Source organism: Oncorhynchus keta, unplaced genomic scaffold (genome assembly GCF_023373465.1).
Source record: "Oncorhynchus keta strain PuntledgeMale-10-30-2019 unplaced genomic scaffold, Oket_V2 Un_scaffold_4110_pilon_pilon, whole genome shotgun sequence".
NCBI classification, from domain to species: Eukaryota; Metazoa; Chordata; class Actinopteri; order Salmoniformes; family Salmonidae; genus Oncorhynchus; species Oncorhynchus keta.
In genome coordinates this window covers 55,001-71,501 of record NW_026290932.1, presented here as the reverse complement: position 1 = coordinate 71,501, position 16,501 = coordinate 55,001, and the positions used below count along the sequence as shown (strand labels likewise).

The window sequence follows — 16,501 nt, the reverse complement described above, 5'->3', positions numbered from 1 at the left end:
GTTCTACCTCAGACCAGACTCACTGTCTGTTCTACCTCAGACCAGACTCACTCACTGTCTGTTCTACCTCAGACCAGACTCACTCACTGTCTGTTCTACCTCAGACCAGACTCACTCACTGTCTGTTCTACCTCAGACCAGACTCACTGTCTGTTCTACCTCAGACCAGACTCACTAACTGTCTGTTCTACCTCAGACCAGACTCACTAACTGTCTGTTCTACCTCAGACCAGACTCACTGTCTGTTCTACCTCAGACCAGACTCACTCACTGTCTGTTCTACCTCAGACCAGACTCACTAACTGTCTGTTCTACCTCAGACCAGACTCACTAGCTGTCTGTTCTACCTCAGACCAGACTCACTAACTGTCTGTTCTACCTCAGACCAGACTCACTAGCTGTCTGTTCTACCTCAGACCAGACTCACTAACTGTCTGTTCTGTCTCAGACCAGACTCACTAACTGTCTGTTCTACCTCAGACCAGACTCACTAGCTGTCTGTTCTACCTCAGACCAGACTCACTAACTGTCTGTTCTACCTCAGACCAGACTCACTAACTGTCTGTTCTACCTCAGACCAGACTCACTAGCTGTCTGTTCTACCTCAGACCAGACTCACTAACTGTCTGTTCTACCTCAGACCAGACTCACTAGCTGTCTGTTCTACCTCAGACCAGACTCACTAACTGTCTGTTCTACCTCAGACCAGACTCAATCACTGTCTGTTCTACCTCAGACCAGACTCAATCACTGTCTGTTCTACCTCAGACCAGACTCAATCACTGTCTGTTCTACCTCAGACCAGACTCACTAACTGTCTGTTCTACCTCAGACCAGACTCACTAACTGTCTGTTCTACCTCAGACCAGACTCACTGTCTGTTCTACCTCAGACCAGACTCACTGTCTGTTCTACCTCAGACCAGACTCACTAGCTGTCTGTTCTACCTCAGACCAGACTCACTAACTGTCTGTTCTGCCTCAGACCAGACTCACTGTCTGTTCTACCTCAGACCAGACTAACTGTCTGTTCTACCTCAGACCAGACGCACTAACTGTCTGTTCTACCTCAGACCAGACTCACCAAAAGACAAAACAATGATGTTGCTTTATTAGCTATTTATCTCTGTGGTGTCAGTGTCCACACACACACACACACACACACACACACACACACACACACACACACACACACACACACACACCCCCCCCTCCACTCGGGAGCTGAAACTGATACCCCACCAGAGGGGCTTGTGGGAAACCTGTTCAGGAACTAAATCGGCCAATGGCACCTCTCAGATTCAATCTTTAATGGAATTCACAGATTTCTGTCCTGCTTCTTTGTGTTGGCTTCCACCTGTTTCCTTCGAACACAAACACTTCAGAGCCCAACCTCTCTGTCTCACATGTTCTCTGTCTCTCTCTCTCTCTGTCTCTCTCTCTGTGTGTCTCCCTTTCTCTCTCTGTCTCTCTCTGTCTCTGTCTCTCTCTGTCTGTCTCTCGTTCTCTCTCGCTACTTTTATTTTGTATTTTTTACTTAACACTTGTTTAAAAAAATGTCTTAACTTACAAGCCCTGAACCAACAATGCTTTAAGTAAGCATTTCACTGTAAGGTCTACACCTGTTTTATTCGGTGCATGTGACAAATACAATACTATTTAATCTCTCTGTCTCTCAGATATGTTCACACTCTCTCTCTCTCTCACGTCGTGCACTCGTTCTGACCTAGAGCCCTATGAGTAGTGCACTAGTTCTGACCTAGTGCACTATATAAGCGAATACGGGTGCCATTGGGGACTACTCTATGTTTGAATGGACGTGATCATTAGTAACTGATGTCACTATGATACGCAGCATGTTTACTAAACACACCGAGGGCACTGGGCGAGAGGAGATGATGACATAACCACATGAATGCAGCGCCTGTGTGTTTGAGAGAGAGAGGGAGTGTGTGAACATATCAGAGAGAGAGAGAGAGAGAGAGACAGCGAGAGAGAGAGAGACAGAGAGAGAGAGAGAGAGACAGAGAGAGAGAGAGAGAGAGAGAGATCTGTGTTTGTGTTCGAAGGAAACAGGTGGAAGCCAACACAAAGAAGCAGGACAGAAATCTGTGAATTCCATTAAAGATTGAATCTGAGAGGTGCCATTGGCCGATTTAGTTCCTGAACGGGTATATAATACTGACCCTGACTTCACACCTGTCCTGATATAATTACTGACTCTGACTTCACACAGACACACCTGTCCTGATAGTTACTGACCCTGACTTCACACCTGTCCTGATATAATTACTGACCCTGACTTCACACCTGTCCTGATATAATACTGACTCTGACTTCACACAAACTCTCTCCAGAAGTTCAGTGAGGATCTCTGAATGATCCAACGTTGACCACGTATTCACCCTGCAAACCCTAATTAATAAACAAACAAACAAGCTTTTGACTCAATTTGACATGAGGGTCTTCAATACAAACTGATAGAAAGTGGTGTTGGGGGGGAAAAACACACAACGTTATAAAATCCATGTACACAAACAACAAGTGTGCGGTTAAAATAGGCAAAAAAAGCACACACATTTCTTCCCACAGGGCCGTGGGGTGAGACAGGGATGCAGCTTGAGCCCCACCCTCTTCAACATATATATACCAATGAATTGACGAGGGCACTAGACAGGGATGCAGCTTGAGCCCCACCCTCTTCAACATATATATACCAATGAATTGACGAGGGCACTAGACAGGGATGCAGCTTGAGCCCCACCCTCTTCAACATATATATACCAATGAATTGACGAGGGCACTAGACAGGGATGCAGCTTGAGTCCCACCCTCTTCAACATGTATATACCAATGAATTGACGGGCACTAGACAGGGATGCAGCTTGAGCCCCACCCTCTTCAACATATATATACCAATGAATTGACGAGGGCACTAGACAGGGATGCAGCTTGAGCCCCACCCTCTTCAACATATATATACCAATGAATTGACGAGGGCACTAGACAGGGATGCAGCTTGAGCCCCACTCTCTTCAACATATATATACCAATGAATTGACGAGGGCACTAGACAGGGATGCAGCTTGAGCCCCACCCTCTTCAACATATATATACCAATGAATTGAGGGGCACTAGACAGGGATGCAGCTTGAGCCCCACCCTCTTCAATATATATATACCAATGAATTGACAGGGCACTAGACAGGGATGCAGCTTGAGCCCCACCCTCTTCAACATATATATACCAATGAATTGACGGGGCACTAGACAGGGATGCAGCTTGAGCCCCACCCTCTTCAACATATATATACCAATGAATTGACGAGGGCACTAGACAGGGATGCAGCTTGAGCCCCACCCTCTTCAACATATATATACCAATGAATTGACGAGGGCACTAGACAGGGATGCAGCTTGAGCCCCACCCTCTTCAACATATATATACCAATGAATTGACGAGGGCACTAGACAGGGATGCAGCTTGAGCCCCACCCTCTTCAACATATATATACCAATGAATTGACGAGGGCACTAGACAGGGATGCAGCTTGAGCCCCACCCTCTTCAACATGTATACATACCAATGAATTGACGGGAAAAAACGTCAGTCTCTCGATGTGCAAAACTGATAGAGACATACCCCAAGTCCAGACCTGAATCCAATCGAGAATCTGTGGAAAGAACTGAAAACTGCTGTTCACAAATGCTCTCCATCCAACCTCACTGAGCTCGAGCTGTTTTGCAAGGAGGAATGGGAAAAATGTTCAGTCTCTCAATGTGCAAAACTGATAGAGACATACCCCAAGCGACTTACAGCTGTAATCGCAGCAAAAGGTGGCGCTACAAAGTATTAACTTAAGGGGGCTGAATAATATTGCACGCCCAATTTTTCAGTTTTGATTTGTTAAAAAGTTTGAAAAATCCGATAAATGTCGTTCCACTTCATGATTGTGTCCCACTTGTTGTTGATTCTTCACAAAAACATACAGTTTTATGTCTTTATGTTTGAAGCCTGAAATGTGGCAAAAGGTCGCAAAGTTCAAGGGGGCCGAATACTTTCAAGGCACTGTATAATTACTGACTCTGACTTCACACAGACACACCTGTCCACAATCACAACGTCAAATGCAGACTTACAAGTCCTTACACACACACACACACACACACACACACACACACACACACACACACACACACACACACACACACACACACACACACACACACACACACACACACACACACACACCTCCCTGCCCTGTGATCGTTGGCTGCTCTCTCAGTCTGGGCTGCATGCTGAGGTTGGGTAACCATGGTGATGCTCTGTTGGGCTTGGTCTGGGTTGTCTGGCTGTGACCAAAACCCAGCAGCTGACGGGACTGACATCGACCCACCAGCTGCACCTGGCACACTCACAAAGAAACCCGCCGTGCAGCACACACACACACACACACACACACACACACACACACAGTAGTCCCGTCAAACCACAGCTCTGGCCCCGGCCCAGTCCACATGGGCTCTGGTTGAAAGTGGTGCACTATATAGGGAATAGGACTCTGGTCTATAGTAGTACCACTATATAGGGAATAGGGCTCTGGTCTATAGTAGTACCACTATATAGGGAATAGGGCTCTGGTCTATAGTAGTACCACTATATAGGGAATAGGACTCTGGTCTATAGTAGTACCACTATATAGGGAATAGGGCTCTGGTCTATAGTAGTACCATTATATAGGGAATAGGACTCTGGTCTATAGTAGTACCACTATATAGGGAATAGGGCTCTGGTCTATAGTAGTACCACTATATAGGGAATAGGGCTCTGGTCTATAGTAGTACCACTATATAGGGAATAGGGCTCTGGTCTATAGTAGTACCACTATATAGGGAATAGGGCTCTGGTCTAAAGTAGTACCACTATATAGGGAATAGGGCTCTGGTCTATAGTAGTACCACTATATAGGGAATAGGGCCCTGGCCTATAGTAGTGCCCTATATAGGGAATAGGGCTCTGGTCTATAGTAGTACCACTATATAGGGAATAGGGCTCTGGTCTATAGTAGTACCACTATATAGGGAATAGGGTGCCATTTGGGACACAGGCTCTCTGTCTAACCAAACTATAACCCACCTTGTAAAACACAGTGCTCTCCTATAACTCACAGCAGGCTGACAAAACCACAAGGATTCCTCATAACCAATCCCAAGCTGAGCCCTGAGGCTCAGTGAAACCTCACCCAGACTCTAACCACCTCACTGAAACCTCACCCAGACTCTAACCACCTCACTGAAACCTCACCCAGACTCTAACCACCTCACTGAAACCTCACCCAGACTCTAACCACCTCACTGAAACCTCACCCAGACTCTAACCACCTCACTGAAACCTCACCCAGACTCTAACTACCTCACTGAAACCTCACCCAGACTCTAACCACCTCACTGAAACCTCACCCAGACTCTAACCATCTCACTGAAACCTCACCCAGACTCTAACCACCTCACTGAAACCTCACCCAGACTCTAACCACCTCACTGAAACCTCACCCAGACTCTCACTACCTCACTGAAACCTCACCCAGACTCTAACCACCTCACTGAAACTTCACCCAGACTCTAACCACCTCACTGAAACCTCACCCAGACTCGAACTACCTCACTGAAACCTCAACCAGACTAACCACCTCACTGAAACCTCACCCAGACTCTAACCATCTCACTGAAACCTCACCCTGCCAGACAGACCCTGTTCCTGACACAAGCTGAACACAAGCTGATACCAACTCCCTTCTAGTAGCACTTACTAATACTAATCCTAACCAGACTCTGGTTCTACACTGGTAGTTACCAGAACAAGTTAGTACCCTGACCAGACTCTGGTTCTACACTGGTAGTTACCAGAACAAGTCTGTCTGTCTGTCTGTCTGTCTGTCTGTCTGTCTGTCTGTCTGTCTGTCTGTCTGTCTGTCTGTCTGTCTGTCTGTCTGTCTGTCTGATCACTACAGGGTGCTGTCTGTCTGTTCCATCTGGACTGGCTCAGGTCTCTTCAGTTCCTCCTGTACTCTGTCCAGTCAGTGATGCCCTCATTTAGCCATTTCACTCCATAATCCCTCTCTCTCTCTCCTCTCTCTCTCTCTCTCTCCCTCCTTCTCCCTACCTCTCTCTCTCTCTCTACCTCTTTCTCTCTCTCTTTCTCCCTACCCCTCTCTCTCTCTCCTTCTCCCTACCTCTTTCTCTCTCTCCTTCTCCCTACTTCTCTTTCTTTCTCTCTCTCCTTCTCTTTAACTCTCCCTACCTCTCTCTCTCTCTCTCTACCTCTCTCTCTCTTTCTCTCTCTCTCTCGCTCTCTCTCCTTCTCTGTAACTCTCCCTACCTCTCTTTCTCTCTCTCTCTCTCTCTTTAATTCTCCCTACCTCTCTCTCTCTTTCTCTCTCTCAGGATGTAAGCTACTCGGGGACTCTGGGCTATACCAACCCTGAGATGGAGGTGGAGGATCCTACCACCATGGCTGCAGCGCGGGGGGGGCTAGAGTGAGTTGTTATTCTGTTCTCTTGTGGTTAAAGTTGCAGAATTCCACTAACTTTCCCATAATTCCCCTGCTGGTTTTCCTGCGTGGAGGACTCCTGAATTTCTTGCGTATTCCCTCCTGACAGAGATTTTCTAGAAAACCTAAGAATTTGGGGAAAGTTACTAGAATGTGGCAACCCTCGTGGCGGTGCTGAATGGTAATGTCCTCCTTTAACTGGCTGCTGGGGGTTTCATCCACACGCCTCAGTCCCTCCGGTGCCTTGGACAGCCTTTAGTTTGTTTAGTAGTAGGAGTATCTGTAAATCTGCCCGTGAACCTCGTTAAAGAATAAACACTTTAATGGCTATTTAGTGAGACGTTCCCCCTTTTTAACTGGCTTGTGAAAACTGTTGTGTTGTTGTTTTAGTCCAAACCCACGGGATGATGTCAGTTGTACTGAACTGGTGGGACAGACAACAGAACTGGTTTTATGAGGTTTGGACAGACAACAGAACTGGTTTTATGAGGTTTGGACTGACACTAGTGAGAGAGACAACAGAACCGGTTTTATGAGGTTTGGACTGAACTGGTTAAATGAGGTTTGGACTGAACTGGTTAAATGAGGTTTGGACAGACAACAGAACTGGTTTTATGAGGTTTGGACAGACAACAGAACTGGTTTTATGAGGTTTGGACTGACACTAGTGAGAAAGACGACAGAACTGGTTATATGAGGTTTGGACTGACACTAGTGAGAAAGACGACAGAACTGGTTGTATGAGGTTTGGACAGACAACAGAACTGGTTTTATGAGGTTTGGACTGACACTAGTGAGAAAGACGACAGAACTGGTTATATGAGGTTTGGACAGACAACAGAACTGGTTTTATGAGGTTTGGACTGACACTAGTGAGAGAGACAACAGAACTGGTTGTATGAGGTTTGGACTGACACTAGTGAGAGAGACGACAGAACTGGTTGTATGAGGTTTGGACAGACACTAGTGGGAGAGACAACAGAACTGGTTGTATGAGGTTTGGACAGACAACAGAACTGGTTTTATGAGGTTTGGACCGACACTAGTGAGAGAGACAACAGAACTGGTTTTATGAGGTTTGGACTGAACTGGTTAAATGAGGTTTGGACTGACACTAGTGAGAGAGACAACAGAACTGGTTTTATGAGGTTTGGGCCGACACTAGTGAGAGAGACAACAGAACTGGTTTTATGAGGTTTGGACCGACACTAGTGAGAGAGACAACAGAACTGGTTTTATGAGGTTTGGACAGACAACAGAACTGGTTTTATGAGGTTTGGACCGACACTAGTGAGAGAGACAACAGAACTGGTTTTATGAGGTTTGGACCGACACTAGTGAGAGAGACAACAGAACTGGTTTTATGAGGTTTGGACAGACAACAGAACTGGTTTTATGAGGTTTGGACTGACAACAGAACTGGTTTTATGAGGTTTGGGTGATGTGTCATGGTGACTAATACAATTAGTGTTGTTTGACAGTTCCATAATATCTCTCTCTCTCTCAGAATGTTTTTTGTTCCTACCGCTGCTATGCTAACATAATGTGTTCCTACCACTGCTATGCTAACAGAATGTGTTTCCTACCGCTGCTATGCTAACAGAATGTGTTTCCTACCGCTGCTATGCTAACAGAATGTGTTTCCTACCGCTGCTATGCTAACAGAATGTGTTCCTACCGCTGCTATGCTAACAGAATGTGTTTCCTACCGCTGCTATGCTAACAGAATGTGTTCCTACCGCTGCTATGCTAACAGAATGTGTTTCCTACCGCTGCTATGCTAACAGAATGTGTTTCCTACCGCTGCTACGCTAACAGAATGTGTTGTGTTCCTACCGCTGCTACGCTAACAGAATGTGTTCCTACCGCTGCTACGCTAACAGAATGTGTTCCTACCGCTGCTACGCTAACAGAATGTGTTTCCTACCGCTGCTATGCTAACAGAATGTGTTTCCTACCGCTGCTACGCTAACAGAATGTGTTCCTACCGCTGCTACGCTAACAGAATGTGTTCCTACCGCTGCTACGCTAACAGAATGTGTTCCTACCGCTGCTACGCTAACAGAATGTGTTCCTACCGCTGCTACGCTAACAGAATGTGTTTCCTACCGCTGCTACGCTAACAGAATGTGTTCCTACCGCTGCTACGCTAACAGAATGTGTTCCTACCGCTGCTACGCTAACAGAATGTGTTCCTACCGCTGCTACGCTAGCAGAATGTGTTGAGTGAGCTGTTGTAGTGGGTGTTGTAACTAAGGCACAGTGAGAGGTGACTGTTGTAGTGGGTGTTGTAACTAAGGCACAGTGAGAGGTGACTGTTGTAGTGGGTGTTGTAACCAAGGCACAGTGAGAGGTGACTGTTGTAGTGGGTGTTGTAACCAAGGCACAGTGAGAGGTGACTGTTGTAGTGGGTGTTGTAACTAAGGCACAGTGAGAGGTGACTGTTGTAGTGGGTGTTGTAACCAAGGCACAGTGAGAGGTGACTGTTGTAGTGGGTGTTGTAACTAAGGCACAGTGAGAGGTGACTGTTGTAGTGGGTGTTGTAACCAAGGCACAGTGAGAGGTGACTGTTGTAGTGGGTGTTGTAACTAAGGCACAGTGAGAGGTGACTGTTGTAACTAAGGCACAGTGAGAGGTGACTGTTGTAGTGGGTGTTGTAACTAAGGCACAGTGAGAGGTGACTGTTGTAGTGGGTGTTGTAACTAAGGCACAGTGAGAGGTGACTGTTGTAGTGGGTGTTGTAACTAAGGCACAGTGAGAGGTGACTGTTGTAGTGGGTGTTGTAACTAAGGCACAGTGAGAGGTGACTGTTGTAGTGGGTGTTGTAACTAAGGCACAGTGAGAGGTGACTGTTGTAGTGGGTGTTGTAACTAAGGCACAGTGAGAGGTGACTGTTGTAGTGGGTGTTGTAACTAAGGCACAGTGAGAGGTGACTGTTGTAGTGGGTGTTGTAACTAAGGCACAGTGAGAGGTGACTGTTGTAGTGGGTGTTGTAACTAAGGCACAGTGAGAGGTGACTGTTGTAGTGGGTGTTGTAACTAAGGCACAGTGAGAGGTGACTGTTGTAGTGGGTGTTGTAACTAAGGCACAGTGAGAGGTGGGTGTTGTAACTTCCTGTCTGTGTTGTGTGTTGCGGGTCAGGTACTATGGCAACGGCAGAGTTCATAGTTCATCCAGCAGGATGGTCGAAGAGGAGCAGTCACACACCGTCTCTACTGAGCACAGAGCTGCACCACGGAAACACATCCAGGTACACACACACACACACACACACACACACACACACACACACACACACACACACACACACACACACACACACACGTCTCTACTGAGCACAGAGCTGCACCACGGAAACACATCCAGGTACACACACACACACACACACACACACACACACACACACACACACCGTCTCTACTGAGCACAGAGCTGCACCACGAAAACACATCCAGGTACACACACACACACACACACACACACACACACACACACCGTCTCTACTGAGCACAGAGCTGCACCACGGAAACACATCCAGGTACACACACACACACACACACAAACACACACACACACACACAAACACACACCGTCTCTACTGAGCACAGAGCTGCACCACGGAAACACATCCAGGTACACACACACACACACACACACACACACACACACCGTCTCTACTGAGCACAGAGCTGCACCACGAAAACACATCCAGGTACACACACACACACACACCGTCTCTACTGAGCACAGAGCTGCACCACGGAAACACATCCAGGAACACACACACACACACACACACACACACACACACACACACACACACCGTCTCTACTGAGCACAGAGCTGCACCACGGAAACACATCCAGGTACACACACACACACACACACACACACACACACACACACACACACACCGTCTCTACTGAGCACAGAGCTGCACCACGGAAACACATCCAGGTACACACACACACACACACACACACACACACACACACACACACACACACACACACCGTCTCTACTGAGCACAGAGCTGCACCACGGAAACACATCCAGGTACACACACACACACACACACACACACACACACACACACACACACACACACTGTGTGAGAGAACACGTAAACAGGGGTAAGGAATGAAGGCAATCATGGAACCAAAGCTATAACCAACATCCTTCATTCTGACCTTCATGTGAACCATGTGTGATGAAAGATGCTTCCTGGTCTCTGACCTTCATGTGAACCATGTGTGTTGAATGATGCTTCCTGGTCTCTGACCTTCATGTGAACCATGTGTGTGATGAAAGATGCTTCCTGGTCTCTGACCTTCATGTGAACCATGTGTGTGTTGAATGATGCTTCCTGGTCTCTGATCTTCATGTGAACCATGTGTGTGTTGAAAGATGCTTCCTGGTCTCTGACCTTCATGTGAACCATGTGTGTGTTGAAAGATGCTTCCTGGTCTCTGACCTTCATGTGAACCATGTGTGTGTTGAATGATGCTTCCTGGTCTCTGACCTTCATATGAACCATGTGTGTGTTGAATGATGCTTCCTGGTCTCTGACCTTCATGTGAACCATGTGTGTGATGAAAGATGCTTCCTGGTCTCTGACCTTCATGTGAACCATGTGTGTGTTGAAAGATGCTTCCTGGTCTCTGACCATCATGTGAACCATGTGTGTGTTGAATGATGCTTCCTGGTCTCTGACCTTCATGTGAACCATGTGTGTGTTGAAAGATGCTTCCTGGTCTCTGACCATCATGTGAACCATGTGTGTGTTGAATGATGCTTCCTGGTCTCTGACCTTCATGTGAACCATGTGTGTGTTGAAAGATGTTTCCTGGTCTCTGACCTTCATGTGAACCATGTGTGTGTTGAAAGATGCTTCCTGGTCTCTGACCATCATGTGAACCATGTGTGTGTTGAAAGATGCTTCCTGGTCTCTGACCTTCATGTGAACCATGTGTGTGTTGAAAGATGCTTCCTGGTCTCTGACCTTCATGTGAACCATGTGTGTGTTGAAAGATGTTTCCTGGTCTCTGACCTTCATGTGAACCATGTGTGTGTTGAATGATGCTTCCTGGTCTCTGACCTTCATGTGAACCATGTGTGTGTTGAAAGATGCTTCCTGGTCTCTGACCTTCATGTGAACCATGTGTGTGTTGACTGATGTTTCCTGGTCTCTGACCTTCATGTGAACCATGTGTGTGTTGAAAGATGCTTCCTGGTCTCTGACCTTCATGTGAACCATGTGTGTGTTGACTGATGTTTCCTGGTCTCTGACCTTCATGTGAACCATGTGTGTGTTGAAAGATGCTTCCTGGTCTCTGACCTTCATGTGAACCATGTGTGTGTTGAAAGATGCTTCCTGGTCTCTGACCTTCATGTGTGATGAATGATGCTTCCTGGTCTCTGACCTTCATGTGAACCATGTGTGTGATGAATGATGCTTCCTGGTCTCTGACCTTCATGTGAACCATGTGTGTGATGAAAGATGCTTCCTGGTCTCTGACCTTCATGTGAACCATGTGTGATGAATGATGCTTCCTGGTCTCTGACCTTCATGTGAACCATGTGTGTGATGAAAGATGCTTCCTGGTCTCTGACCTTCATGTGAACCATGTGTGTGTTGAAAGATGTTTCCTGGTCTCTGACCTTCATGTGAACCATGTGTGTGTTGAAAGATGCTTCCTGGTCTCTGACCTTCATGTGAACCATGTGTGTGTTGAAAGATGCTTCCTGGTCTCTGACCTTCATGTGAACCATGTGTGTGTTGAAAGATGCTTCCTGGTCTCTGACCTTCATGTGAACCATGTGTGTGATGAAAGATGCTTCCTGGTCTCTGACCTTCATGTGAACCATGTGTGTGTTGAAAGATGCTTCCTGGTCTCTGACCTTCATGTGAACCATGTGTGTGTTGAAAGATGTTTCCTGGTCTCTGACCTTCATGTGAACCATGTGTGTGATGAATGATGCTTCCTGGTCTCTGACCTCTGACCTGTCTCCTGTGTGTTTGCAGAAGAAAAAGAAGAAAGTCCACAAAGTGCCATCGGAGGTGATCAACGACCGTTCCACTGAGACCAGCAGCAACAGAGACCCGGCCTTCAACACTACAGAACCTGGTGAGACCATACACACACAAAGCCCCGGCCTTCAACACTACAGAACCACACACACACAAAGCCCTGGCCTTCAACACTACAGAACCTGGTGAGACCACACACACAAAGCCCCGGCCTTCAACACTACAGAACCTGGTGAGACCACACACACAAAGCCCCAGCCTTCAACACTACAGAACCTGGTGAGACCACACACAAAGCCCCAGCCTTCAACACTACAGAACCACACACACACAAAGCCCCGGCCTTCAACACTACAGAACCTGGTGAGACCACACACACACAAAGCCCCGGCCTTCAACACTACAGAACCTGGTGAGACCATACACACAAAGCCCCAGCTTTCAACACTACATAACCTGGTGAGACCACACACAAAGCCCCGGCCTTCAACACTACAGAACTTGGTGAGACCATACACACAAAGCCCCGGCCTTCAACACTACAGAACCTGGTGAGACTACACACACAAAGCCCCAGCTTTCAACACTACATAACCTGGTGAGACCACACACACAAAGCCCCGTCCTTCAACACTACAGAACCACACACACAAAGCCCCGTCCTTCAACACTACAGAACCACACACACAAAGCCCCGGCCTTCAACACTACAGAACCTGGTGAGACCACACACACAAAGCCCCGTCCTTCAACACTACAGAACCTGGTGAGACCACACACACACAAAGCCCCGGCCTTCAACACTACAGAACCTGGTGAGACCACACACACACAAAGCCCCGGCCTTCAACACTACATAACCTGGTGAGACCACACACACAAAGCCCCAGCCTTCAACACTATAGGACCTGGTGAGACCACACACACAAAGCCCCAGCCTTCAACACTACAGAACCTGGTGAGACCACACATACAAAGCCTGGCCTTCAACACTACAGAACCACACACTCTTTCGGTTTTACTATCCTTGTGGGGACCTAAAATAGATTTCCATTCAAAATCCTATTTTCCCTAACCTCTAACCGTAAACCTAACCCTAACCCATAACCGTAAACCTAAACATAACCCATACCTTTAACCATAAGCCTAACCTCTAACCGTAAACCTAAACCTAACCATAACCCATAACCCTAACTCTGACCTTACCCCCCCTAACCTTAACCCCCTAAGGTCGATGTCCGTGCCCCCGTAGAAATCTAGTTAGCAGAATAAAAAAATAATCAAACATTAGTCAGTCCTCTGCTACTTGACATGCTGATATAACATTAGTCCTCTGCTACTTGACATGCTGATATAACATTAGTCCTCTGCTACTTGACATGCTGATATAACATTAGTCCTCCTCTACTTGACATGCTGATATAACATTAGTCCTCTGCTACTTGACATGCTGATATAACATTAGTCCTCCTCTACTTGACATGCTGATATAACATTAGTCAGTCCTCTGCTACTTGACATGCTGATATAACATTAGTCAGTCCTCTGCTACTTGACATGCTGATATAACATTAGTCTGCTGCTACTTGACATGCTGATATAACATTAGTCCTCTGCTACTTGACATGCTGATATAACATTAGTCTGCTGCTACTTGACATGCTGATATAACATTAGTCCTCTGCTACTTGACATGCTGATATAACATTAGTCCTCTGCTACTTGACATGCTGATATAACATTAGTCCTCCTCTACTTGACATGCTGATATAACATTAGTCAGTCCTCTGCTACTTGACATGCTGATATAACATTAGTCAGTCCTCTGCTACTTGACATGCTGATATAACATTAGTCCTCTGCTACTTGACATGCTGATATAACATTAGTCCTCTGCTACTTGACATGCTGATATAACATTAGTCAGTCCTCTGCTACTTGACATGCTGATATAACATTAGTCAGTCCTCTGCTACTTGACATGCTGATATAACATTAGTCCTCTGCTACTTGGCATGCTGTTAAAACATTAATCCCCTGCTACTTGACATGCTGATATAACATTAGTCTGATGCTACTTGACATGCTGATCTAACATTAGTCTGCTGCTACTTGACATGCTGATATAACATTAGTCCTCTGCTACTTGACATGCTGATATAACATTAGTCCTCTTCTACTTGACATGCTGATATAACATTAGTCAGTCCTCTGCTACTTGACATGCTGATATAACATTAGTCCTCTGCTACTTGACATGCTGATATAACATTAGTCCTCTTCTACTCGACATGCTGATATAACATTAGTCAGTCCTCTGCTACTTGACATGCTGATATAACATTAGTCCTCTTCTACTTGACATGCTGATATAACATTAGTCCTCTGCTACTTGACATGCTGATATAACATTAGTCCTCTTCTACTTGACATGCTGATATAACATTAGTCCTCTGCTACTTGACATGCTGATATAACATTAGTCAGTCCTCTGCTACTTGGCATGCTGATAAAACATTAGTCCTCTGCTACTTGACATGCTGATATAACATTAGTCAGTCCTCTGCTACTTGACATGCTGATATAACATTAGTCCTCTGCTACTTGGCATGCTGATATAACATTAGTCCCCTGCTACTTGACATGCTGATATAACATTAGTCTGCTGCTACTTGACATGCTGATATAACATTAGTCCTCTGCTACTTGACATGCTGATGTAACATTAGTGCTCTGCTACTTGACATGCTGATATAACATTAGTCCTCCTCTACTTGAAGTGACATGAGTGTATCTGTTGGTAAACACAAAGTCTGTGTTAAAAAGAATGCTTTAGAACGTGTTATAAGCATGTATGAGCCTTTATAATGTCTTATAACACTGGCTTAATATGTCGTCTCTCTCTCTCAATGTATAGAATTGTCAACAGTCTGAACTTGTCTGTTATTTAGTAATTCTAAGACATTATAACGAGGTCATACTACAGAACTAGAAGGAATAGAACAGGCTTCCTCTTTCAAGTCAATGATGTCATAATGGACAGCCATTTTTAGTGTACCCACAAATCACCATGGTGAGAGGTTGGAGACCTGTTCTATTGATTCTATTTCTATGCTCATGTATATTGAGTAGCAGCTCTGTGATGTGAATGTCTGTCCCTTTCCTGTCCTCCTCTCTGTCGTCCTACTCTCTTCTCCTCTCTGTCGTCCTCCTCTCCTCTGTCCACCTCCTCTCCTCTCTGTCCTCTCCTCACTGTCCTCTCCTCTCTTCTCCTCTGCTGTCCTCTCCTCTCTTCTCCTCTCTGTCCTCCTCCTCTCCTCTCTGTCCACCTCTCCTCTCTGTCATCCTCCTCTCGTCTCTGTCCTCCTCCTCTCCTCTCTGTCATCCTCCTCTCCTCTCTGTCCTCCTCCTCTCCTCTCTGTCCTCCTCCTCTCCTCTCTGTCCTCCTCCTCTCCTCTCTCTCCTCTCCTCTGTCCTCCTCTCTTCTCCTCTCTGTCCTCCTCTCTTCTCCTCTCTGTCCACCTCCTCTCTGTCCTCCTCCTCTCCTCTCTGTCATCCTCCTCTCCTCTCTGTCCTCCTCCTCTCCTCTCTGTCATCCTCCTCTCCTCTCTGTCCTCCTCCTCTCCTCTCTGTCATCCTCCTCTCCTCTCTGTCATCCTCCTCTCCGTCCTCCTCCTCTCCTCTCTGTCGTCCTCCTCTCCTCTCTGTCCACCTCCTCTCCTCTCTGTCCTCCTCCTCTCCTCTCTGTCGTCCTTCTCCCCTCTCTGTCCTCCTCTCTGTCCTCCTCTCTGTCCTCCTCCTCTCCTCTGTCCTCCTCCTCTCCTCTCTGTCCTCCTCCTCTCCTCTCTGTCTTCCTCCTCTCCTCTCTGTCCTCCTCCTCTCCTCTCTGTCCTCCTCCTCTCCTCTCTGTCCTCCTCCTCT

At 46.6% G+C, this 16,501-nt stretch overlaps 1 protein-coding gene across 1 annotated transcript in view; it reads left to right on the top strand.

Moving 5' to 3' along the window:
• Positions 1-16,501, top strand: part of LOC127928799 (palmitoyltransferase ZDHHC1-like) — an 86,953-nt gene that overhangs the window by 66,871 nt on the left and 3,581 nt on the right. Inside the window, 3 exon segments of the mRNA XM_052516147.1 lie at positions 6,444-6,535; positions 9,691-9,799; positions 12,575-12,677. Of these exon segments, the coding sequence (XP_052372107.1) occupies positions 6,444-6,535; positions 9,691-9,799; positions 12,575-12,677 (304 nt within the window).